Here is a 25,576-nt window from a genome sequence, read left to right on the forward strand (position 1 = left end):
TCTGTTTCCCTTTTTTTTTTTTTTTTTTTTTGGTGAGGAGGATCAGCCCTGAGCTAACATCTGCCAATCCTCCTCTTTTTGCTGAGGAAGACTGGCCCTGGGCTAACATCCATGCCCATCTTCCTCTACTTTATATGGGATGCTGCCACAGAATGGCTTAACAAGTGGTGCGCACCCGGGATCCAAACCTGCAAACCCCAGGCTGCTGCAGCAGAGCGCGCACACTTAACCACTTGCGCCACTGGGCTGGCCCCTCTTTCCCTTTTGATGTTGGGATTCTCCTCATGCCTTCTGTGGCCTTGGCTGTGGTCCTCCATTTTGTCCAGGAGGATGGTCTTGATGTATTTGCTGGTTGATTCTGCGCCACAAGTTTTCACTTTTTATTCCCAACTGAGCTTTTGTAACCAAACTTTAAGACATCTATGAACGATTTGTATGTAAACAACTACTGTCCCCATGGTACTGTGACATGAGGGGGAAGGATAGTAGCCCAGACCTTTCTCCTGCCACGGAAGGTCTGTCAGTTTCTAACTACTGGCTTCTCAGCTACGTCATTTTTGTATTTAGCAGACCAACTTGATGTTGCAATGTGTATTGTTAATTTAGAGCAGAATTCTGCTCTTTTAAATTCTTCTTTAATGTATCCCAGTATCTGATCCATACCATTTTTAAAATTACTAAGGACTAGTCATTTAATCAGAAGAAAAAAAATTTCTGTCGCACCTCTTTGATTATTGCAAACACCCATAAATCACAACTCGTTGCTGAATTTGACTTTTTTGGCCAGATTCCCCTGCTAAATTCTGGAGGATGAGTGAAAATGCCGTCAAAGTTACGAGGGGAGATTGAATTCAGGTGCATGTACCAGCACCACCCCTCCCACCTTCTCACTCTCCCACCCTATTAGAGTTGCCAGAGCTTGAAGAGCCCACTGGAAGAATCCAGAAGAACAGATGCTCAAATACTCTATTCAAACCTGAAACACATTTTCTTTCTTCCTTTTAGAAAAAACAGGCTCAATTTTATGAAAACATCGTCAAAGTGATAAGACCCAAGCCTGACTATTTTGCTGTTGGCTACTATGGACAAGGATTCCCCACATTCCTTCGGGTAAATTTTGATTCTGTTTAATCTGAGCCAAGATTGCTCCCTGGGCAGAGAGCCCCTTCCCCTTCTGAGGAAGGGTTTGGACTTTGCATCCGTGGGTCAAAGTCTGACTCTTCGTGTGCTAATAGCTCTGTGATCAGCTTAGGGTGCCAGCAATGGGCTGATAATGTTTTCTTTGATTGCGTTTAAACTTTCCATTTGATTTTTCCTAAACAGAGCTCTCCATCAGAGATTTATGTGTATTTTTTAAATTGTGGTAAAATATACATAGCATAAAAGTTATCATCTTAACCATTTTTAAGTGTACAGTTCAATGGCATTAAGTACATTCACATTGTTGTGCAACTATTGCCACCATCCACCTCCAGATCTTGCTCATCTTCCCAAACTGGAACTCTGTACCCATTAAACAATAACTCTCCCTTCTTCCCTCTTGTAGACCCCGGCAACCACCATTCTACTTTCTGTATCTGTGAATTTGCCTCTTCTAGGTACCTCATATAAGAGGAATCTTACAATATTTGTCCTTTTGTGTCTGGCTCGTTTCCCTTAGCATAATGTCTTCAAGGTTCACTTGTGTTGTAGCATCTATCAGTACTTTGTTCCTTTTTCTGGCTGAGTAATATTCCGTTGTAGAGATATACCACATTTTGTTTATCCATTCACCCTTTGATGGACATTTGGGTTGTTTTAGCTATTGTGAATAATACTGCTATGATCGTGTGTATTTTTAATTATACAAGAAATTGGAAATGAGTTTTCATGGTCACAATGCTAGAAACTCTGAAATACTCTCCATCCCTTAGACAGGCATTTGCTGTTTGACACATGATTGAAAAACTACTGTGATCATCAGGCCAACGCCCGTTTCCCAATACTCCTGAGGCCAGAGGAGGAATTGTGTAAATGCTGCCTGGGCTACTAGTAGAATTGTTTAAAGTTTCTCAAAAGCTCATTCTTGGATGCGTTGACCAGCGAGTCATGATTTCCTGTCATTTCTTATGAAATTTTTTCAAGACACATGGTTTTCTCCTGTTCTGGGAGACCATGCGTGATTCCTCTGGTTTTAGGGCAGCAGAAGCTCTGTGCTTAGAGCACAGCTGTCTGGGGTGCTTAGATCCAGTTAGGACGTTTTCCTTGTCCCAGAGGTGTGTTCCTTTGGCCCCAGTGTTTCTGATTCCACAGGAGTCCCTGATAGTGGAAGATACCTCTTCGCGCTCGCACCAGCAAGAAGGACTTCCTTGGTGGGGACCTGTCATTGTTTATAAGCCTTGCGGGGCTGGCCTGCTCCAGGTGACCTGTTGGTTGGTCCCTTCACTCAGGGTCCTGCCTGGTGACTGAGGCATCTGGCCCTGGCCCTGTCACTGCTGGTCAGTCTCTCCCTGACCATTGCCTTCATCATGCAGCTCTGGCGTGTTCCAGGGACTGCACTGGTTCGTCTCCCCTGTCAAAAGGACAAAATGCAAAGTACGAATAAAGAGTTTAACGAACATGATTAATATTGAACTGACTTTCCTGCCACACTTGAATAATTCTCTGGGGCTGTAGCAATATATTTATTGCGCTTCACAGATCACCTGTCAGGGGTCAATCTGACAATGACATTAGCAGTTACAGAAAAGTGGGCGGAATGTTTGGCTACTTAATACATTGCTGGGAGAGCAGCCTCAAAGAACCGACTCGCGGTCCCTTTTGCTTTGTTTTTCTTTAAGAAATGATCTCTTTTTTCTTTTTTCATTCATATTAATATTTATGGGTCTTACAAGGAATAAATATCTTTGACTACATGCACGTTTCCTCCTTGTTTTCATGTTTGAAGGGACCACTTCAGAATGCAAAGTAATTGACATTTCCAGAAAATGCTATTAGTGTTTTCATCTATAACTCACTAGTGTTTTTCTATTAAGGCCTTTATATACATTTTTATTATTATGTCTTTCTTCTAGTGTAAAGCGTAATAAATGCGTGCTAGTTTTGTAGTAGCCTGTTATACATTAAATCTTCCTGAATTTCTGAAATGTTTGACTTAATATAGCCTTAAAAGATGCCCACACTGTGTATTTATATTTCTAATTAAGACTACATATTACCTTAGTTTCTACTTGACATTCTTTTTTTAGGGAAAGAGAACATTTTTCTCCCATAATGGGTGCTTTAAGACATACCTAAGCACAAGGTGAAAAAAAATTCACTTAAACTATTCCTTCTTTAGTGATTTATGGGAACTCAGACTAAGTTGGGACTAGGGAAGGAGGTAAATTGAGTACGATAGGATTTCTCATTATCTTTTCAAAATTCATTAGACAAATTTTAATTTGACTTTGAGCTGAGTCTCCAGGAGATAAATGTAAAAATAGGCAGTGGAATGCTCTTCTCTCTGTCTGTCTGTCTCTCTCTCCTCCTCCTCTCTGGCATCTGTTCAGGGTAATGGCAGATAACAGGGCTGCACCTGACTCATGACCAGCCAGTCTAGAGCCTCTTGCCCAGTATCCCCTGATTGAAACAATGGATATGCCCATGCAACCAAGTCCCACGAGGAAAAGCATCAGCCCCCAGTCTCCCGTTTCTCAGGTCCTGTGGCTTCTGCTCGCTGTCTTTTCTTTGTTGTAGTTTTCATTTTGGTTTAGATAGCCCTAAGATGGGGCAGGGTGGGTGGGGGAAGGCAGCAGGCTTCAGGAACCCACAGTAGCATCACACTACCCATTGCCAGCTTTTTCTGACTCAGTTGACTCTCAGAATACACTTGTTGAATCCTTGAAGGTACGGAGACCTATTACATCTTGGAATCAGAACTTTCCTTACACATGTATTTACAGAGTGACCATGTCACACTCAGACAGAAATGGTTGCACCAAGACAGCTTGTGTAAAGAAGAATACTTACCTACTTAATGCCCATCCCCAAGGTCGCCTAGCCCAACCATCCATAACAACAGATGGACTCTCCAACTGGGAATTTATGGAGGTAACAAAAGTGTCGTTTGAGATGGACAAAGCCCAGCCATGAGAAGGAGAGCTGTGTATGTTTTACCTTGTCATTTGCTGGTGGATAACTGTCCACACAACAACTCTGAGTGTGCAGTGAGGGAAGTCCTGCCCTCCACCTCATCTCTCACCACCAGGGGAGGCCCAGAGTCTCACATCTCTATTTTTCTCTGGACCTCTTTTCCTCTGCTTCTGAGGATCTCTTGGCTGTGTCCTGCAGGAGTCAGCTTGGGGTGGTCATGCTCACGTTCTGAGGCCCAACTTTCATCTCATGTTCTCTTGAAATCCTTTTGGCAGGATAAAAACTATTTAATTAAGGCCTACCTGAAAAAAAAAAATGAACACCATTATGCGCACCCCTGGGGCCTTTATGCTACTTGACGATTTCATGCCCACTAGAGTGTGGGCTCTCACTGCTCACTTGGCTTTTCATAGTTTTTTCAACTGGTTGTTACTGTTAAGACTAAAATATATTACCAGACTTCAGTAATGTTGTGTTCCATGCTTCGTAAGCAGTATTAGCTTTCGTGGCTGACATTCCTGTGTTCCTGATTAAGACGACCGGTGCAATTACAAGTTGTTCTTCAGTTCAGTGACTTTTTTTTTTAAGCTGTCAAGCATGTTTTGAAGACCAGTGCCTTTGTGTGTGAACTTTTCCTGGCCCTTCCCCTGTGGTGTTATTGAATGAATGTCTTGTTCCAGGGGAAAGTTTTCATCTACCGAGGGAAGGAGTATGAACGCCGGGAAGATTTTGAAGCTCGGCTGTTAACTCAGTTTCCAAACGCTGAGAAGATGAAGACGACGTCTCCACCAGGCGATGACATTAAAAACTCCCATGGCCAGTGTATCCTTTAAGACAACACATCGAATAGAAAACTCTTGCAATGCCGTGTGCTTGGATGGGTGGGTATACCTGGGGGCCTGGGTCATGTCCACTCTGCCTTATAATCCTTAACTCCATTCTCCTCCAGATATTCAGTGCTTCACAGTAAAGCCCAAACTTGATTTGCCTCCTAAATTTCACAGGCCTGTGTCAGAGCAGATTGTCAGGTAATCGACCCATTTTTCTTACCAGCATGAGGGTGGTGAGAGGCTGTATACGGATCTGTCATTAATAATTTCACCTTTTAAAGGAGGGATTTTAGCCTTTGATTAGCTTTCCATATGCTCTTTCTGTTTACTTAGAAGAGCAGGGAAGCAAATTATTTTCAGCATCAAAGAAGTGAGGGAAGAAGTTAATATACGTAGGCTGGGAGAGGATGAGGGGGCGAGTCCTTTCCCATAGGTCGGGAGACAAGGAAAACTCGTGAGGGGGAGGAGGGGGCCCTCTGGTCTCCTTATGACCCACCAGGTCTCTGCAGAGTGCACCAAGAGAGTCTCCAGAGCTTTTCAGCAGCACACAAGCCCAGCCCCACACTCAGCAGGTCTGAGTCATCTGCCTGCAGTGTGGCCTGAGGTTTTGCATTTGATAAGGCAGGAAAAGGGACTGGGACATTTGCCCTAGGTGGAGAAGGGGTTGGGGAGCGGGGAGAAGAACCCCTTTACCTCTACAACACGAGATTCCATAACATGGGATTATCAGGCGGATTTTAACACTCCTGAGTCAACTGTCCAAATTTGAGTGAGATTTCCTGCCTCTCCATTGAATTGCACCTGACTTAGTAATGGTGTAGAAACACTTGGCTTTAGATGTTTCTTTGATGCTGAGAATTTTCTTTTCTATTTGATCCATGTTCTGGTGAAAAAATTAACCTCTTTGATGGCCTAATAATGCTCAGGATCTGCTTATTTTGTGTCCTGAAGTTTGGTGGGTTGTGTTCTTCCACGAAATTCACTATCATTTCCTTAACTTTTCATCAGCAATAATGGGAAAGAAACCAGGACTGTTGATTGACAAGTGATTGCTTTCACAAGGTGTACATTTTAAGTTTTGCAACATTTTTTCTGAGAGAGGCATTGAGCAAATAGTGAACTGTAGCGTTCCTCAGATATTTCCCTCTGATGTGAGGAGCCCGCCTGCGTTTCAGTGCAGGGGGATGGCTGAGTCTCCCCAGCCCCACTCTGGTATACACAGAAACCCACCCCTTCCCCAAGCAAGCAGGGCACACTCTTGTCCCATGCGTGCCACTCTCGGTGTTTGTAAAATCTGCCTTTTGCAGATCGGAAACTAAAGTATATAAGACCTTTTTAAAAATAATGAAGACATAATTTAAAACATTTGTAATAATTAAATTATTATATTATTTTAATAAATTGTTGAATTAATTAAACAAATAAATTATGAATTAAATTTTTAACATAATAGACACGTAAGTGGAGAATGAAGGCCTTTTTCCTCTCTCCTTCGCTTCACCTTTCTCTGTTTTTGCCTGTCTCACTCTTACTCAGCATCTCTTCTCCCTTGAGGGTTTGCGGGGACAGGGAAGAGGCGAAAACTGAGGGTAATTTTTCCACCTGCCAACATCTCTCTTCTGAGGCTGGCGGGGAGAGAAGCCACAGCTCTCGCCGCATGTCAAGGTTGGGGATACTTTAAGGGATGCGATGACCTACGGGGAGGCCAGACCCCGCATCCAAAAGCAAATCGGCTGCTTTCCGGGTTCAGTGTCTAACGATCTGTCTGTCTCTATACAGTTTTTACAGGGTGAATGAGGTGCAGCGATTTGAATATTCTCGGCCGATCCGCAAGGGAGAGAAAAACCCAGACAATGAATTTGCGGTAAAAAACAACCACCCTCAAAACTCATTCTCCCACCCACAGAACTGCCTGTGGGAAAGTGTGGCCTCGAAGGCTACCTACCCCAGTGGAGTATTAAATGTCCTTGTGTGTTATGTGTAGAAATCCTAGTATATTACCCCCCCCCAACCTCAGTGAAACGATGAACATTTTACAAAGGGCGTTGCTGAGGTCCGTATGATATTACAGTAAGCTGGCCTGTGCTGTGACAGCGCTTCCGGCTCGTAGCGCACTTGCTTCCCTCCTGGGTGTCTCTGAGTCGGGCTTCTTCTCGGCCCCAGGTCTTGGAAAAGATGCTGGTGTCTCCATTACAAATAGGCACGTGGAGGTGCCGAGGGTCTTACTTGGCTTTCTGCAGGTGACAAGCAGTCAGGAGATGGAGAGGGAGTGAGCTGGGCCTCGACCCGGCTGCTCACTCCCTCTCCAGTGCCCAGTGTCTGAACTTCACTGAGGCACAACTCACCAGAGCAGGTTTCCACGTGGGCACCACTGAGTCGTGGGCCGGGTAGTTCTCTGTGGTGGGAGCCGTCCTGTGCATCTCAGGGTGTTGGGCAGCATCCTCGACCTCTACCCAGTAGATGCCAGTGGCACCTCCCCAGTTGTGACAACCAACATTACCACACATTGTAGAGCGCTCGGCACTTCCCTATGCCTGTTGGTAGTAGAGGCACCAGCATCTGCTCCGGTAGACAGGCCCGTATTTCAAGGAGGCCTTGGCCCTGGAGCCTCCTAACGAAGACCAGCAGTGCTGGGAACGGCTGCCCCTTGTCTGCAGTCTGGAGGTGTCTGGGGGGTTGCAGGAGGTCAAAGGTGAATTAGCACCATGCTCCTGACCCAAAGTGAAGCTCGGAGCACTTCTAGCAAAGTTGCCTCCACCCACCCTCCCTTCAAGCCCTAAGTTTCCTATAATCTTCCTACCCTCAGGGCAATGCCTAAGTCTCCAGTCACAGCTCTTGAAGGCTCCTCCTGCCCTGAGCCCAGTTTCCTTGTGAGTTAACTAGGAGCTTGGGGTCAGAGAATTCTAAATTCATCCCCATTTCCAACACTGGTTATTTCAAAACGCTGTTTTTTCACTGGTTATTTTTCACTGGTTAGTCAAAGACCCTGTTTTTTGGTTAATGCCAGCATCCTGGACCTATTTGGTAACTGGTCACTGCAGCGTTGTCTCTAATAGTGAGGAAGGAGACAGCTGGGCACGGCCCAACCTAGACATCAGCGCTAAGGGCAGTGGCTTTCTGAGCAGTGTGTCTGTAACGGTCATGACGGCGATAACGCTGTCATTTCTGCAGTGTCTCTCGACTGCGGGCTTTATAGGCGGTTCTTCCATCTCCCTCACACCTCTCGCGTCTGGTAGCTATGTATATTCTTATGCTGTAAAGAAAGAGACACAAGGTCAAGGAAATTGCGGACGGGTGCACAGCCAATCGGGACAGAGCTAAGAATAACCCAGCCACCTGACATTTGAAGCTGCACTTAGCCTCCGAGGCTACGCTTCTTCTAAATGGCCCTGAAATCCCATAATGGCCCGGTTAGGTCCTCGCACACGGATGAGGCTTTCATAAGCCACGGGACTTAGTCCTTCACACGCTTGACAAAGCCTCAGGCTTCCAGATAAGCATGGGAGTGTGCGGTGATGAGAAGCGGGGCTGGGCCTGCTGCAGGGAGCCTGGCTCCAAGGGTGGGGTGCTGGGAAGCTGCATGCCAGGCTGGGAGCTCAGCGCCTCCAGACCTGGCCAGGCATGAAGCTCTGGAACCGAGGGCCAGCGAGGAGGACGGAGGCCGAGAGACAGGGCCTGCGTTAGCCAGAGCTGGCCCTAAAGCCCAGGGTGGAACCCAGGGCCCCTCCCAGGGCATGTTGGCTGGGGGAAAGCACTGCGCTGTGGTCTGGAGTGGTCTGAAAGTGCAAACTGCTGTTTTCTCCGGAGAGTGCCTCCGGAGAGCCCCGTGGGGCAGCAGGAGCATTGGCCTGGGAGACAGGAAGCCTCGGCCTGTGTCCTGGGGCCTCAACCAGGTCTTCCCCCACCCCCTCTAGAATCTAAGCGGTTTGGGATAAATGCTTTCTAAGGCCCAGTCCAGTTTTCTGGAATTGTCGACATGCTATTATGCCATCTATTTACGTCTAGATCACTATTGACAGACTCCAACTGCTCGGTGATTACCCATTACAGGGAGGTTTACAGTGGCAGAAGTTTGCTGCAGGCTAGCCCTTCCGAAGAAGGAGGTGGGGTCACAGATTTACCGTTCACCCCTGCAGTGGAGTTTTGTGTGACCTTTAAAGAGGGCTAGAAGTGTGTTTATTGGTTTGAGACAATTTCCCACAATAAGTTAATGTACTATTTTATGAAGAATATGGATTATAAAATGGTATTTTTATTTAAAAAATATATATATCACACTTTTTAATGCTTAGTCCTGAACAATAGATACTATAATGTTGTCATCTTGGGGTAGTGGGTGATTTTTCTCCCTTTTATTTCCGTATTTTTATTCCTAATGTAAACACATATTAGTTATGCAAAAAAAATTAAAGTTTAAAATACTGACTTATTTTATTAGAATGTGAGAGGTCACTTTTATTGAACCCAGTTTTCTTTAAAGCATTTGCACCTTTGAGTTTCTTTTGAAACTGAATAAGGCTAACGTAAAACTCATTGGAGCCTTTCCAAAAATCTGTTTGCTCAGAGGGAACCTCCTCTTTTTGATGTACATAATTCTACCCGACTGTCCTATTATATTTTCTTGCCAAATACCGGGGAGGTGGGCACCTTTGGCCAGGAAAGCAGGGGACGGTGATGTGTGCTGTGTGACTGTCTGACAGTTGGCAGAGCATGGCACGTGAGAACATGGCACAGGGAACACACAAAGGCCCTGTGTGAGTTCTCCCAGGAGCAGCCCTGTGCTGCTGGAGGACTCGTCTCAGAGACAGTTGTCAATCTCCTTTAGGGCAGGAGCTATCATCAGCCCACTCACATCCTTCTCCTAACAAGTGTCGTGTGTGTTCTCTTTACAGAATATGTGGATTGAGAGGACCATATACACAACTGCGTATAAGTTACCTGGAATTTTAAGGTGGTTTGAGGTCAAATCTGTTTTCATGGTAAGGACACCCCCTAGAAGGAATTGCCCATTACCCTCTCTTGTATGATCTGACACGCCCTCTTCACCGCACATGCCGTGTGGTCACTGTGGCTGGCGTGGTCACTGTGGCCAGCAGGCACACTGCAGAGCCCAGGCAGACAAACTCACCCTGTAATCCCCGTACGTGTTCCTCGGAGCATCAGCTCTCCTCGTCCACAAACTGCAGTGGGAGTGCTGTGTAATCACAACTGACTCTCGTTTATAAGCCCAGAACTAAGATTTCATTTCTTCTTACAAAATATTTAAATCCAGTTGCCGCTGTGCTGTTTTGACAGTTCTTTCTGTTAACTAAATGAAAAGTTTAAGACAAGTTCCAATTTACATACACTTTTTAAGATCTTTCTCCCTGAGGGTTTTGTTGCCATTTGCATGACAAACAACTTGATTAATAGTACTTGCTCATTTCAAATAAAAATAGCTTGAGAATATACCCCTTACTGGCACTTTTTAAAGAAATCATGACTTGCATCTGATCAGCTAAACTTTGCTTTGCCTCCCTGGTGACAGTTTCATTGACGTGAACCAGAGTTGGGCAGAAGATGTGACTGAATACACAGAAGCCTCAGGGTGTGGCAATTGTTGGTATAAAGAGATCTGATTGAGATATGTACGTTTTGTCTGTATATCTCAATGCCTTTTATTTCCACCCAGCAAGATCCTTTCCAGAAGGGTGGTGCCACCATTTAGTTTACAGGGAGTCTCCTTGGGAACTCCTGACTTGGTTCTAGGACATGACGGGAACCTCTCCTCCCAGCCTGTTTCCACTCTTGTCCTTTCTCCAGGCCAATCTGAGCTCTGGGCCACTCCCTGAGCATGCCACTTCCTGCTCCTCCATGTCCTCATCCCAGGGGCCATGTCCCCTCCTCCTGCTCTGAAGCCCCCACGAGGGCTCTGTGCCTGTCCCCTCCTTGGGCACTTTTCACTTTCTGCTCTGGGAGCTCCCACTCTGTGGCGCCATGGTACCCAGGCAGGCCCTGACATATGGGAGGCTCAGAGATAGGTGGCAGGTGGCAGAAATGCAAGCCTTTGCTGGCACCATTTGGAGCTGGTGATGTACATATGAGAGATGACAGAAGAAGAGCCCCTTTGTGTAAACAGGCGCTAATCCTCCTAATGAGCCTCTTCCCATAAGCCCTTTGTAATCAGGGATTCCGTGAGCCAGCCAGGATGCGTATGAGGAGGGAGCTTAACAACTTGGAGGCGGAGAGGGGTGAGCCCTGACTTTCTGTGAGGATGTGGTTCCACCACAGGCTGCGTTTGCCATTTTTAACAGAGTAAGAGGACTGAAGCCAAATTATCCCAGAATGGCGTGCCTGAAATCCCGGCGTCAACACCCCTGCCCCCTCATCTCGTGTGTGCCTCGTGGGGACAGTCCACTGTGGGATAACTGTGGGGGCAGTGGTGAACCCTGTTGGTTTGATAAAAATAGGAAGCTATTGGGGCGGGCCCCGTGGCGTACCGGTTAAGTGCACATACTCTGCTGCTGGCGGCCCAGGTTCAGATCCCGGGCGCGCACCGTTGCACCGCTTGTCAGGCCATGCTGTGGCGGCGTCCCACATAAAGTGGAGGAAGATGGGCACAGATGTTGGCTCAGGGCCAGTCTTCCTCAGCAAAAAGAGGAGGATTGGCATGGATCTTCCTCACACAAAAAAATAGGAAACTGAGAGAGAGTGACGTCAGCATCATGGCGGAGTGAGCTTTCCCATGAATTCTTCCCCCACAAGATACAATGAAACCAACAGCCACAGACCAACAACGGAATCCCAGACAGTGAAAAGCTAGAGCAGAGGGATCCACACTGCCGCACATCTGAGAGCGGAACGTGCTGGGCCCCCAGAGGAAGTGGGGAGAGGTAAGGAGAACTCCGCTCCCTCCCCATCAGATCAGCGATCCGGTCCGCGCGGCTCCCAGAGAGGGGGGAGGGGCGGCCCTCGGCGGGAAACTGTAGCTCTTCGGGCTCTCTCAGCCAGTGGGAAACTCCCGCACAGAGGGCTCAGAGGAGCCACAGGGCTACCATCAACATCTGAGCACCCCAGAGAGCGGATAAAGAGGGGCAAACGAGAAGCCTCCCACGTCAGGGACCCAGAGGGCAAAAGAGAGAGCTCCCCCCTCCCCGCAACCCGGAGTCTGCAGCTCGACCAGATCTAGCGGTCCGAGGCAGACCTGAACAAACTGGACTGGACCCGTGGATCGCAGTGGGGAAAAAAAACAAAACAAAAGAAAACAAAACTGCGGATCGCAGCAGAAAAACTGGGGCAGAGCGCAGGGGGCTTAGACTACACAGCCCTTTACCACCAGACAGTGGCGGCAGGTGGAAATTGCAACCAGAGACTTCCAGGATGAGGAAAATCAAAACCAACACAGGAATCACAATGCAAAAATATATGAAATCACCAGACCAGAAACAAAATGACAAGCACCCAGAAATCAACCCCGAAGACACAGAAATCCATAAACTAAATGACAGAGATTTCAAAATAGCTATCATAAAAACACTCAACGAAATACGAGACAACACAGACAAACAATTAAATGAGATTAGGAGTTTCTTCACAAAAGAGATTGAAATCATAAAGAAAAACCTATCAGTGCTGATGGAGATGAAGAACACAATGGAGGAGATAAAGGAGAATCTGGAATCTTTAAAGAACAGAGCTGACAATATGGAGGAAAGAATTAGTACTTTAGAGGATAGGAATACAGATATACTCCAGATGAAAGAAGAGAGAGAACTAAGACTAAAAAGAAATGAAGAAAGACTCCGAGAAATATCGGACTCTATTAGAAAATGTAACATAAGAATTATAGGTATTCCTGAGGGAGAGGAGAGGGAAAGAGAAACAGAGAGCCTATTCAAGGAAATAATAGCTGAAAATTTCCCAAATCTGGGGAAGGAGCAGGAAATACCAGTAAGCGAAGCCAACAGGACGCCTATATATATTAACAGACAAAGGCCTTCACCACGACACCTAGTGGTAAGGCTAGCCAGGGTCAACGACAAAGAAACAATATTAAGGGCAGCTAGACAAAAACAAAAAATAACGTACAAAGGAACTCCCATCAGGCTCTCAGCGGATTTCTCAACAGAAACTTTTCAGGCTAGAAGAGACTGGAATGATATATTCAAAATACTAAAAGACAAAAACTTTCAGCCAAGAATACTCTATCCAGCAAAAATATCCTTCAAATATGATGGAGAAATAGTAACTCTCCCAGATAAACAAAAGCTAAGGGAGTTCATGGCCATGAGACCCCCACTACAAGAAATACTCAAGAAGGCCCTCAGGCCTGAAAACAAGAAGAGAAAGGGAACACAAAGCTTGGAGTAAGGAGAAAAGTAGGTAGACAAAATCAGAGAAATAGTAGATCTTTACCGGAATAGGTTAGCAACCACTTAAATACTAAACTCAAAGATCAAAGGAAGAAATTCACCAAAAATAAATTTAACCTCATCACTGTAAACACACAGCCACAACACAAGATAGAATAAGGTATAACAAGAGCAACTTAGAAGGGGAAGAGGAAAGTGACTGAATTGACTTAGTATAAGGAAATAGGAGGCTATCAGATAATGGACTATCTCATACAGAAGATTTTTTGCCCAAACCTCAAGGTAACCACTAAACAAATAATCAAATTAAAACCACATATGATAAACAAAGAGAAAACTAGAAGAATCATAAGACAGAACAACCAAACTGAATTGGCAGTCCAAAACAAATGGGACAAGAAACAAAGGAAATGCAAAAGAACCAGAAAATAAGTGACAAAACAGCAAAATTCAGCCCTCATATTTCAATAATTACCCTAAATGTAAATGGATTGAACTCTCCAATCAAAAGATACAGAGTGGCAGGATGGATTAAAAAGCAAGACCCAACAATATGCTGCCTTCAGGAAACACATCTTAGCACTAAAGACAAGCACAGGCTCAGAGTGAAAGGATGGAAGACAATACTCCAAGCTAATGGCAAACAAAAGAAAGCAGGTGTTGCCATACTCATATCAGACAAAGTAGACTTCAAGATAAAACAGGTTAAGAAAGACAAAGAAGGGAAATATATAATGATAAAAGGGGCACTCCATCAAGAAGACATATCACTTATAAATATATATGCACCCAACATAGGAGCACCAATGTACATAAAACAACTATTAACAAACCTAAAAGGAGAAATCAACAACAACACAATAATAGTAGGGGATCTTAACACCCCACTTACAGCAATGGATAGATCATCCAGACAAAAAGTTAATAAAGAAATATTAGACTTAAATGAAAAACTGGACGAGATGGACCTAGTAGACATATACAGAGCACTCCACCCAAAAACAGCTGACTACACATTCTTCTCAAGCGCGCATGGAACATTCTCTAGGATAGACCATATGTTGGGAAACAAAGCAAGCCTCAATAAATTTAAGAAGATTGAAATCATAACAAGCATCTTTTCAGACCATAAGGCTATGAAACTGGAAATGAACCAGGAAAAAAAAACTGGGAAAGTGACAAAAATGTGGAGATTAAACAACATGCTACTGAACAACCAATGGATCATTGATGAAATTAAAGGAGAAATCAAAAACTATCTGGAAACAAACGAAAATGATAACATGCCATATCAAACCATATGGGACGCAGCAAAAGCGGTCCTGAGAGGGAAACTCATAGCGATACAAGCCCACCTTAACAAACAAGAAAAAGCCCTAATAGGCAACCTTAAATTACACCTAACAGAACTAGAAAAAGAAGAACAAACAAAGCCCAAAGCCAGCAGAAGGAGAGAAATAATAAAAATCAGAGCAGAAATAAATGATATTGAGACCAAAAAAACAGTAGAAAGGATTAATGAAACAAAGAGTTGGTTCTTCGAGAAGATAAACAAAATAGACAAACCCTTAGCCAGGCTAACTAAGAAAAAAAGAGAAAAGGCTCAAGTAAATAAAATTAGAAATGAAAGAGGAGAAATTACAACGGATACCATGGAAATACAGAGGATTATAAGAGAATACTATGAGAAATTATATGCCAACAAATTGGACAATCTAGAAGAAATGGATAAATTCTTAGACTTATACAACCTCCCAAAATTGAACCAAGAAGAAATGGAGAATCTGAATAGACCAATCACAAGTAAAGAGATTGAAATAGTAATCAAAAACCTCCCAAAAAATAAAAGTCCAGGACCAGATGGCTTCTCCAGTGAATTTTACCAAACATTCAAAGAAGATTTAATACCCATCCTCCTCAAACTATTCCAAAAAATAGAGGAAGATGGAACACTTTCTGAATCATTCTATGAGGCCAACATCACCCTGATACCAAAACCAGACAAAGACAATACAAAGAAAGAAAATTACAGGCCAATATCGCTGATGAACATTGATGCAAAAATCCTCAACAAAATATTGGCAAACCGAATACAACAATATATTAAAAAGATCATACACCATGATCAAGTGGGATTTATACCAGAGACGCAAGGATGGTTCAACATCCGCAAATCAATCAACGTGATACATCACATCAACAAAACAAAGAATAAAAACCACATGATCGTCTCAATAGACGCAGAGAAGGCATTTGACAAGATACAACATCCATTTATGATAAAAACTCTCAATAAAATGGGAATAGAAGGAAAGTACCTCAACATAATAAAGGCCATATATGACAAACCCACAGCTAACATCATACTCAACGGGGAAAGACTGAAAGCCATTCCTCTGAGAACAGGAATGAGGCAGGGCTGCCCACTCTCACCACTCCTGTTCAACATAGTACTGGAGGTTTTGGCCAGAGCAATTAGGCAAGAAAAAGGAATAAAAGGAATCCAAATAGGTAACGAAGAAGTGAAACTCTCACTATTTGCAGATGACCTGATTGTATATATAGAAAACCCTAAAGAATCTGTTGGAAAACTGTTAGAAACAATCAACAACTACAGCAAAGTTGCAGGGTACAAAATCAATCTACAAAAATCAGTTGCATTTCTATATGCTAATAATGAACTAACAGAAAGAGAGCTCAAAAAGATAATACCATTTACAATTGCATCAAAAAGAATAAAATACCTAGGAATAAATCTTACCAAGGAGGTGAAGGACCTATACAATGAGAACTACAAGACATTATTGAGGGAAATCCACGATGACAGAAAGAAATGGAAAGATATCCCATGCACGTGGATTGGAAGAATAAACATAGTTAAAATGTCTATATTACCTAAAGCAATCTACAGATTCAATGCAATCCCAATCAGAATCCCAATGACATTCTTCACAGAAATAGAAAAAAGAATACTAAAATTTATATGGGGCAACAAAAGACCCCGAATAGCTAAAGAAATCCTAAAGAAAAAGAATAAAGCAGGAGGCATCACAATTCCTGACTTCAAAACATACTACAAAGCAATAGTAATCAAAACAGCATGGTACTGGTACAAAAACAGACACACAGATCAATGGAACAGAATTGAAAGCCCAGAAATAAAACCACACGTATACGGACAGCTAATTTTCGACAAAGGTGCTAAGGACATGCAATGGAGAAAGGAAAGTCTCTTCAATAAATGGTGTTGGGAAAACTGGACATCCACATGCAAAAGAATGAAAGTGGACCATGTGCTATCGCCATTCACAAAAATTAACTCAAAATGGATCAAAGACCTGAAGGTGAGACCTGAAACTATAAAACTCATAGAAGAAAATATAGGCAACACACTATTTGACATTGGTTTTAAAGGAATCTTTTCGGATGACATGCCTACCCAGACTAGGGAAACTAAAGAAAAAATAAACAAGTGGGACTTTATCAGACTAAAGAGCTTTTATAAGACAAATGAAACCAGAATCAAGATGAACAAACAACCAACCAGCTGGGAGAGAATATTTGCAAAACATACATCTGACAAGGGGTTGATCTCCATAATATATAAAGAACTCACACAATTGAACAACAAAAAAACAAACAACCCGATCAAAAAATGGGCAGAGGAAATGAACAGACACTTCTCCAAGGAAGATATACAGATGGCCAATAGGCACATGAAAAGATGCTCAACATCACTAATCATCAGGGAAATGCAAATCAAAACAACACTAAGATACCACCTCACGCCCGTTAGAATGGCTATAATCACCAAGACAAAAAACAACAAATGTTGGAGAGGATGTGGAGAAACAGGAACCCTCATACACAGCTGGTGGGAATGCAAATTGGTGCAGCCTCTATGGAAAACGGTATGGAGATTCCTCAAAGAATTAAAAATAGAGATGCCCTATGATCCAGCCATCCCACTACTGGGAATCTATCCAACGCACCTGAAATCAACAATCCAAAGAGGCTTATGCACCCCTATGTTCATTGCAGCATTATTCACCATAGCCAAGAAGTGGAAGCAACCTAAGTGTCCCTCGACTGACGATTGAATTAAGAAATTGTGGTATATATATACAATGGAATACTACTCAGCCATAAAAAAAGACAAAATAGTCCCATTTGCAACAACATGGATGGGCCTGGAGCGTATTATGTTAAGTGAAATAAGCCAGAAAGAGAAAGACAAACACTGTATGATCTCACTCATATGTGGAATATAAACCAACACATGGACAGAGAAAACTGGACTGTGGTTACCCGGGAAGTGGGGGTGGGGGGTGGGGGGTGGGCACAAGGGGTGAAGGGAGTCATATATGGGGTGATGGACAAACAAAAATGTACAACCCAAAATTTCACAATGTTAGAAACCATTAAAACATCAATAAAAAAAAAAAATAGGAAACTATTCTTTCTGGAGGCGAATAGGCTCAGCGGCAGGGGGTCAGCAGTCAGCCCAAACGCACTACTGCCCCGGAGTGACCGTTTGGCAGAGTTGTGTGTCCACATGGTACATTCCAGGATCTGATGTAGGATCCAGGTGGAGGAGGAGAACAGCAGTCCTAGAATATGTGTTGCTTAGGGTGCCTGTGTGACCAGGGGGCACCCACAGCAGCCTGTGCGGGCTTGGCTGCCTTTTTTATGTTCCGGCTTCTCCGTCAGTTCACAGACAGGCACGGTGACCAGCGGTAGCTGTGTTAGGCGCTTCCTCCACAGCGACTGAGAGTGTCGCTCTAGGATTTAGCAGTGAGCAGAGTTGTCTGTTCCCTGCCCATCTCTGCTCCTCCTCCCTTCCGCTCCACCTCTCAGACAATCCCCCAGGGGCTGCAGCAAGTAGAAAGCAGGGGTTCTGCTTTGCCATTCACTGAAGCCCCCCCGGGGTTCCTGGGCATGGGTCGGGGCCCCTCCCACCCCCTTTGGGAGAACCAAAATTATTGCGTGTTGTTGAGGTCACCCCTGGGTGTGGCTCCATGGCCCAGCCCTGGGTCTGTTAGATCCAAGCCCCGGCAGGAAGCTGTTGTCACTGTTTTAAACCTGCCCGAGTTCTCACGGTGCCTTAGGGCTGAGCCGGAGAGGAGCGCTGGGCTGCACCTCGCCCAGAGCTGCGGGGCCCCCAGCGAAAGGAGGGCATTTGCGGGACGGGCAGAGGTGTAAGAGAGGCATGGAGGGGAAGGCGAGGAGGACATATGGTCAGTGCCCCTGCCTTCTGTGCCGAAGGTCCTGCTGACCAGTGGCAGTTTTGCAAATGAGGCCTGTGAGGTCCCATTGAAAGTGGTGACGTGCTCTGTCTCCTGCTCTGGGGAGGTGAGAGCTCCTCCTTCACAGGAGGGGGTGTGGTCTTATGTGCAGGGTCCCTCCCTCTCCTTCCGTGACCGCAAACAGGTACAGGGGGCTTGCAAAGTGCCAGGCCGCCTGCCTCAGAGACAGTGACAGATCACTCAAAATTCCCTAAAACCTTCGCCCTCTTTAAAACAAGCAGGGAACGAGACCATGGTTAAAAGGCCTCGTTTGTGAAGCAGATAGATTGTGTTCAAGCAACCTCCCAGGGCTGTGTGTTTTCCTGGGATGACCACATGTACACACGCATACACACACACTTGCAGGCACACACACACACCCCAGAGAGGGCAGCCTTGCACTGTTCCTTGGAATTTGCATGTGAGGGCCACGTCTGTGGAAACACACAATGATACTAAAATGCCCAACAGCTCTTGGTTGGATGATGAGGGATCATGCCCAAAAAATCCATTGGGAAGAAAGGTACATGGGGAGTCGGAAGCCTGGAATGTTTCTCCTCTGCTGAGGTCCTGTCAACTGGAGGCATCAGCAGAGGACCCTGCTATGGATACAACAGTTGGCCTGATATCGTGCTGTCTTCCTCCTTCCTCGCAGGTGGAGATCAGCCCGCTGGAGAATGCCATCGAGACCATGCAGCTGACAAACGACAAGATGAACAGCATGGTGCAGCAGCACCTGGACGACCCCAGCCTCCCCATCAACCCCCTCTCCATGCTTCTGAATGGCATCGTGGACCCTGCAGTCATGGGAGGGTTTGCAAATTACGAAAAGGTATGTGACATGCCAGCTTCTCTTTACAGCCATGTCCTGGGGCAGACTGAAAATTCCAAATGCTGTCTCCAAGCCCAGAAACTCCCTGGTCTCACTGAGTGATCTCAGCATGACTGAGCCAAGGCCAAGACAGGAGCACTCAGACGCAGCCACTGCAGGCTGCAAGTCAAGGCCTGACCCCAGGCCCCACCCCCCTGGGCATCCTGAGCCAGCCCTGGGCATTGTCCCACCTGGTTGGGCTAATGGAGGTCTGGAGAGTGACCCTCAGGTGGCTTTCAAGAGACCTAGGATCATTAAAGGCCAAAAGATACAGTTTTAGTGAAAGACAAAAGAATTAGAGTATTTTAGAGTAGATAGGCGGGTCTCCCTGGAAAATATCTCGATAGGAATGGGCGGAAGTTGAAGGACACATGTTCGGGGTCTAGATCAGGGGTCTACACTACAGCCCGCTGCCCCGTTTTGAAGACCAAGTTTGGAACATGGCCATGGCCATTCATTGCTGTCTGTAGCTGCTTCCTGATACAGCAACGGCAGAGTTGAGTAGTTGTGACAGAGACCCGTATGCTCCACAAAACCTACTGTATGTACCATCTGGCCCTTCACAGAAGGTTTGCTGACTCCTGGTCTAGACAAAGTTAGCACTGAGGCAGAGGGGCACTGCCCGAGGGCGGCTGCGAGGGGTGGGGTGTTGCCCTGGACCAGGTGTGGGGCAGGCCCGGGCAGGGTGCAGGGTGGGGGCACAGGCATGCGAGCAGCTGCGGCTTTGCTGGACTCCAAGGAGCGGGGGTGCCTCCCTGAATGCCCCTCCTGGCTGCCTGTTCGCTCCGTTTGTTGTGTTTGACCTTACCAGGCATTTTGCCCTGAGTGCTGGCGAGGGTCCAGCCCCCAGCAGCAGGAGAGGAGGGAGTGAGCTCCGTGGTGGCAGTGGTGTGGGTCTGTTTTACACACGGCTCTATTACCAGGGCCTGGCACACAGTAGGTGTACAAAAATGCTAGTGGTCGTGTTAGTGGGTGTGCTGAGTGGGTCTCCCTGTGTCCACCAGGCCTTCTTCACAGAGCGGTACCTGCAGGAGCACCCAGAGGCCCACGAAAAGATCGAGAAGCTCAAGGACCTGATTGCATGGCAGGTAAGTGTCCGAGGGCAGCCTTGCAGGGCTGGAGTGGGGAGAAAAGCTGAGTCTAGGCCCAGATCCTCCCGGGCCACCTCTGCACACATGCGGGCCGGCACGGAGGTCTGTGGACAGCGGCCAAAGTGCCTGTAGCCATGTTTGTCCCCGGATAAACTCACCCACCACTGCCTTGATGAACTCGACTCCCAGGCTGCAGTCATAAATCTGAACACCCAGAAAGTCCTGTCTTGCAAATAAGCCTGGTCTGTTTCCTTCTGTGGTCAGTTTACTGACTGCTGGAAGATCTTTGTCTGGAGTTGACAGAACAGAATGCAAGGCAAGGTCAGAACCATGACGTTTTGGAGAGCTTAGCTCCAGCCTGTCCCAGGAAGGCACTCGGGCCTACGCAGTCTGTGTGAACAGTGTCCATGGGAAACCGCAGAGCACCCTTTCATCCTGCCTGTGGTTAGGGTTTGGGGAGGGTGGGGTGTGTCCTCGTTTGTGTTTTCCCAGCTGTACTTCTGCATATTATTTTGCTTTTCTGCTCCTGAGGCCTTCTGAGTCTTTCCTCAGAGGGATGTGGTCTTACAAGGGTGGTAACTCGGAGGGTGTGTTGTGTTCAGTTGGAAGTGACTTGTTCATGCATCTGTGCTTCTTGGAGCCTTTGTGAGCCTGGTGGTGGAGGCGACGTCCAGACCTGGTTCTCATGGGAGCTCTGCCTGTGCTTTGGGCAACTCACTTCTTTAGGCTTCATTTCTCATGTGGGAGGCGAGGGTGCTGTCTAATCTAAACCCCATGCGCCAGGCTGAGGGAAGAGGCTGAGGGAGGTGGAGGCCAGGGTCTCCCTGTGGCTGGCTGGGCATTGTACCCCAGGCCACCTTGCTCGGCTCTGGTCCCAGGCTGCCAGTTGAGGCCCTGACGTGGTCCGGAGGCTGTTCCGCTGCAGAGGCACCTCTGTGGGCACTTTTATCCTGGACGACCTGGAGCCTCACCTTCGTGGCTTCTCCATCACCAGCTTGTTGACTGGTGTGATCACCAGCTTGTTGACTGGTGTGACGTCTGAGGGTGGAGTGGGGCCAAGCTTTGGTTTCAAGCCAAGTTACAAGTACTTATTTTATTGTGGTAAAATTCACGTAACATAAACATTACCATCTTGGGACCGGCCCAGTGGCACAGCAGTTAAGTTCGCACGTTGTGCTTTGGCAGCCTGGGGTTCGCCGGTTTGGATCCTGGGCGTAGACCTACTCACTGCTCATCGAGCCATGCTGAGGCAGCATCCCGCATAACTAGAAGGACCTACAGCTAGGATATACAACCATGTACTGGGGGCTGTGGGGAAAAAAAAGAAAGAGGAAGATTGACAACAGATATTAGCTCAGGACCAATCTTCCTCAAAAAATAAATAAATAAATAAATAAATAAATAAATAAATAAATAAATAAATAAATAAATAAAATTACCATCTTAACCATTTTTAAGTGAACAGTTCAGTGGCATTAAGTACATTCACATGGCTATGCAACCATCACCACCATCTATCTGCAGAACTTTTTCATTTTGCAAAACTGCAACTCTGTTCCCATTAACCAATAACTCTCCCTTCTTCCTTCCCCGGGAAACTACCATTCTACTTTCTGTCTCTAGGAAGTTGACTTTTCTAGGTACCTCATGTAAGTGGAATCATACAGTATGTGTCCTTCTGTGACTGACTTATTTCACTTAGCATAATGTCCTCAAGGTTCATCCAAGTTGTAACATGTCAGAATTTCCTTCCTTTTTGCTGAATAATGTTCCACCTTATGAATACACCACATTTTCTTTATCCACTCATCCGTCAATGGGCACGTAGGTGCTTCCGCCTCTAGGCTATTACAAATAATGCTACAGTGAACATGGGCGGACAAATACCTGTTTGATTCCCTGCTTTCATTTCTTTGGGGTCTATACCTAGAAGTAGAATTGCTGGATCATATGGTAACTCTATTTTTAATTTTTTGAGGGGCTACCATACTGTTTTCCACTGTGGCTGCACTGTTTTACAGTCCTACCAGCAATAGTACACAATGGTTCCAATTTCTCCACATCCTCACCAACACTTGTTAATTTCTGTTTTTGTTTTTTATAATAGCCATCCTAATAGGTGTGACTTTGCCACAAATCCATAGGCATTTGACATCTATTTGCCTTGGACTTATTCTGTGATAAGCAACCCCCGGAGCTGACTCCAAGGGACCTCATTGGCCAAGGATGGTTCTTTGCATGGAATGTAAGCCTCATGCAGGCAGTCTCCTCCTGTTACTAAAAAAGAGAGAGTGAGTTTAAAAGTCTGAATGATTTCATTTTAGATGTTGTAGAAACCAAAGGGTACAAAATTCAAAACTCCTCTGAAGGCTATAAATCCATTGCTACACAAAAACTAGTTTGGTCTGCAAAAGTTCTATTGATTTTTTTTCCTGTAAGCTTTTATAGCAAATTGGATTTTAAGATTTTCAAGTCCTACAGAGGAAAATAATTTGTTCCCCCGAGAGAACTTTATGTCAGCACTATGTCATCACCCCTAATAACTATATTAAAGGATGAATTTTAAAGCAGCTCACAGGAAAGTTGACAGAATGTTTTCTAGCAACTTCATTAAATCGAAGAGTGATGAAAAATACATATTCAAAACATTACCTGTGATTTCGCTTTCATTTGCAAATGTTTTGAGAACCTATATTTTAGTATCAGTAATTGAGTCATATGGTCATTAAAAATAAGTTTGGGATTATCCAGAATGCTTTCTTCTGTTTTTGTTAGTTAGTTTGGTTTGTTTTTTTCCTGAAATTCCATCAGGGCTGAGTGAGGTTTTCCTCCTGGGAATCCCAAGGCCTTGTTGGCAGACTTTCCATCCCTGATGTACCATAAGCACATCTCAGTGTCTAGAATCGTTTGTGAAGGCTGGTTATTAAGTCCCAGGCAGCTCCTCTCTCTGCTTCTGCAGTCACTGCAACAGAGGATAGTGCTGACCTGCTCCTCCCAGGTGGGCGCTAGGCTCAAGTGCAGGCTGCGTGGGGCCTCTTCTGTGGTTTACAGCTGTCACCAGGTTACAAGTGAGCGCCAGCCCCTTCCTCTGAGGCACAGCTCAGTTGTTCCCCTAATGCAGCTGTCTTATTGAGCATCCATGCTGGGTGTCCAAAGATGAATCCATACAGATGCATATTAAACCGCTGTGATCCCTACATATTTCTCTTTTGAAATGCACAAAGATGAAAGACCAAGCCCATTCATCCTCCCCAGCTGATGACAGGCGTGACTGCTGTCACCAGGGATGGTGCTCCTGGAGCACTGAGCAATGTTTATGATGTTCTGTGCTGCTGGCAGGCCGTGAATCTGTGTAGGGGACACACAGGAGCACCGCCATTTAGAAGGGCGGCTTTTGGGAGCAGGCTGTATGCTCACTTTGAACAGCTCGAGGTGTGATTCTCCTCTCTGGGCTCTGGGAAACTCTTCAGAAATGCAGATTCCTGGGATCCATCCTAGAGCAAATCGGGGCTCTGGGAGTGGGGTTCAGCAGTCTACCCCAGAGATTTTGATACTCAGCCAGGTTGGAACCCACTGAACTAAAGGGTCTCCAACGACCATTTCAGGCCTCAGTCCATGGCTTCTATTGCAATTTTAAGCCCCTCAGACGTTAGGAATATGTTTACACAGAGCATCATTTTATTCATAGCTGCAGTTAGTCCCCAAGCAGATATAGAACAGAGGCCAGATCCCATCCTAAAAGAAAGTCCTATCTGACCAACGTCAGGGACCTGTTGAGGGGATCAATCTCTTACCCCATACGTTTCACCTGCCAAATCGCAGTTCGTGCAGTACTGATGTAAACCAAATGGTCTTTAGTCCAGCAAGTAGCTTCTTTGATGTCAAGAATCTGCCCAATTAAGAGTTTTATCAAACAAAAAAAAAATATGTAGAAACAATTAGACTGCATTTTGCACATCTGAGAAAGGTCCATTCTATATCAAAATGCTTTTAGGATCTGAAGTGGCTGTGCTTTAACCTTCAGACAGCACCCCCACACTTGCCTTTGCACCCAGATAGACACAGCACATTTACCATCCCACCAGAAGTCGTCCCCAGCCTGTCTTTGCTGTCCCCCAAAGCAGAACTCAGGAAGCAAAAGGATTCCTGTGAGCGTTTTCTGCTCTTGAACCTGAACAAACCACAGCTACCCCCGGGGAAGCTGCTACCTGCAAGAGAAATTTATATGGAATATTAAAATGTCCCGTCTCTTTTAAAATCTCACCTGCACACTGTCCTTTTGGCGATAATTGGCGGGAAAGGGATACCTGGCGTATACCTTGGGTATAGGCCCAACTGTCAACAAAACAAACTCTGTGTTCCCACAGCCCCAGAGCAGGCAGGGTGGGCTGTCAACATGGGGGGCGCTCACTTCCTCCGTCCTTTCCTGGAGCACCAGGAGAGGCAACAGCTGTGTGCTATAAATGGCAACCAAATTCATTTTATGGGTTGATTCCTCTTGATAAGATTTCTTGAATTTGTTCATGTGAAATTCAATTGTGTACTTATTATCCTTCTTACTAATAAATCTGCTCATTTAGATTGGTGTTCTGTCATATTAGGAAAATCTGTTTTTAATCAGTATTTTGATTTAATTATAAATTATTAAGAGGAAGCCTCTTAGCTTGATTGCATTGAAGAGTGTCTGACTCCCGGTCTGAGCCTCAAGTGGCAGCAGAAGCCGGGGAATGAAAGGAGCCTTTCCTACACCCACCCGCAACAGCAGCGACTCGGAGGGTCTCTGCGGCTAGGAATGAAGATGTCTGTCTGCGACACTTTTAAAGGTCAGCTACATCTCCATGCTCGGAACTGAAGTGTTGGCATGGATATTCTGTGACAGCAGTGTTGGCAGAGGAGTGATTATTTTTAGTTTTAAGGAAGAATAAATTTGGTTTTCCTTTCCAAATAAGAATATCCTTCAGGACCATACATCACATATAATTAGATTTATACATTGTGGACTAGGGTTCTCAATTGTCTATAAAGGCAATATTCT

The 25,576-nt window shown here is 45.4% G+C and overlaps 1 protein-coding gene across 3 annotated transcripts in view; it reads left to right on the forward strand.

The window, feature by feature from the left end:
• Positions 1-25,576, forward strand: part of DOCK1 (dedicator of cytokinesis 1) — a 512,522-nt gene that overhangs the window by 462,035 nt on the left and 24,911 nt on the right. For all 3 annotated transcript variants that reach the window (XM_058544272.1, XM_058544274.1, XM_058544273.1), the window contains 7 exons: positions 1,006-1,110; positions 4,794-4,935; positions 5,063-5,141; positions 6,723-6,807; positions 9,836-9,922; positions 19,235-19,411; positions 20,455-20,538. In XM_058544272.1, the coding sequence (XP_058400255.1) occupies positions 1,006-1,110; positions 4,794-4,935; positions 5,063-5,141; positions 6,723-6,807; positions 9,836-9,922; positions 19,235-19,411; positions 20,455-20,538 (759 nt within the window). The remainder of the gene's footprint in view (positions 1-1,005; positions 1,111-4,793; positions 4,936-5,062; positions 5,142-6,722; positions 6,808-9,835; positions 9,923-19,234; positions 19,412-20,454; positions 20,539-25,576) is intronic.

Source organism: Diceros bicornis, chromosome 6, assembly GCF_020826845.1.
Source record: "Diceros bicornis minor isolate mBicDic1 chromosome 6, mDicBic1.mat.cur, whole genome shotgun sequence".
NCBI classification, from domain to species: domain Eukaryota; kingdom Metazoa; phylum Chordata; class Mammalia; order Perissodactyla; family Rhinocerotidae; genus Diceros; species Diceros bicornis.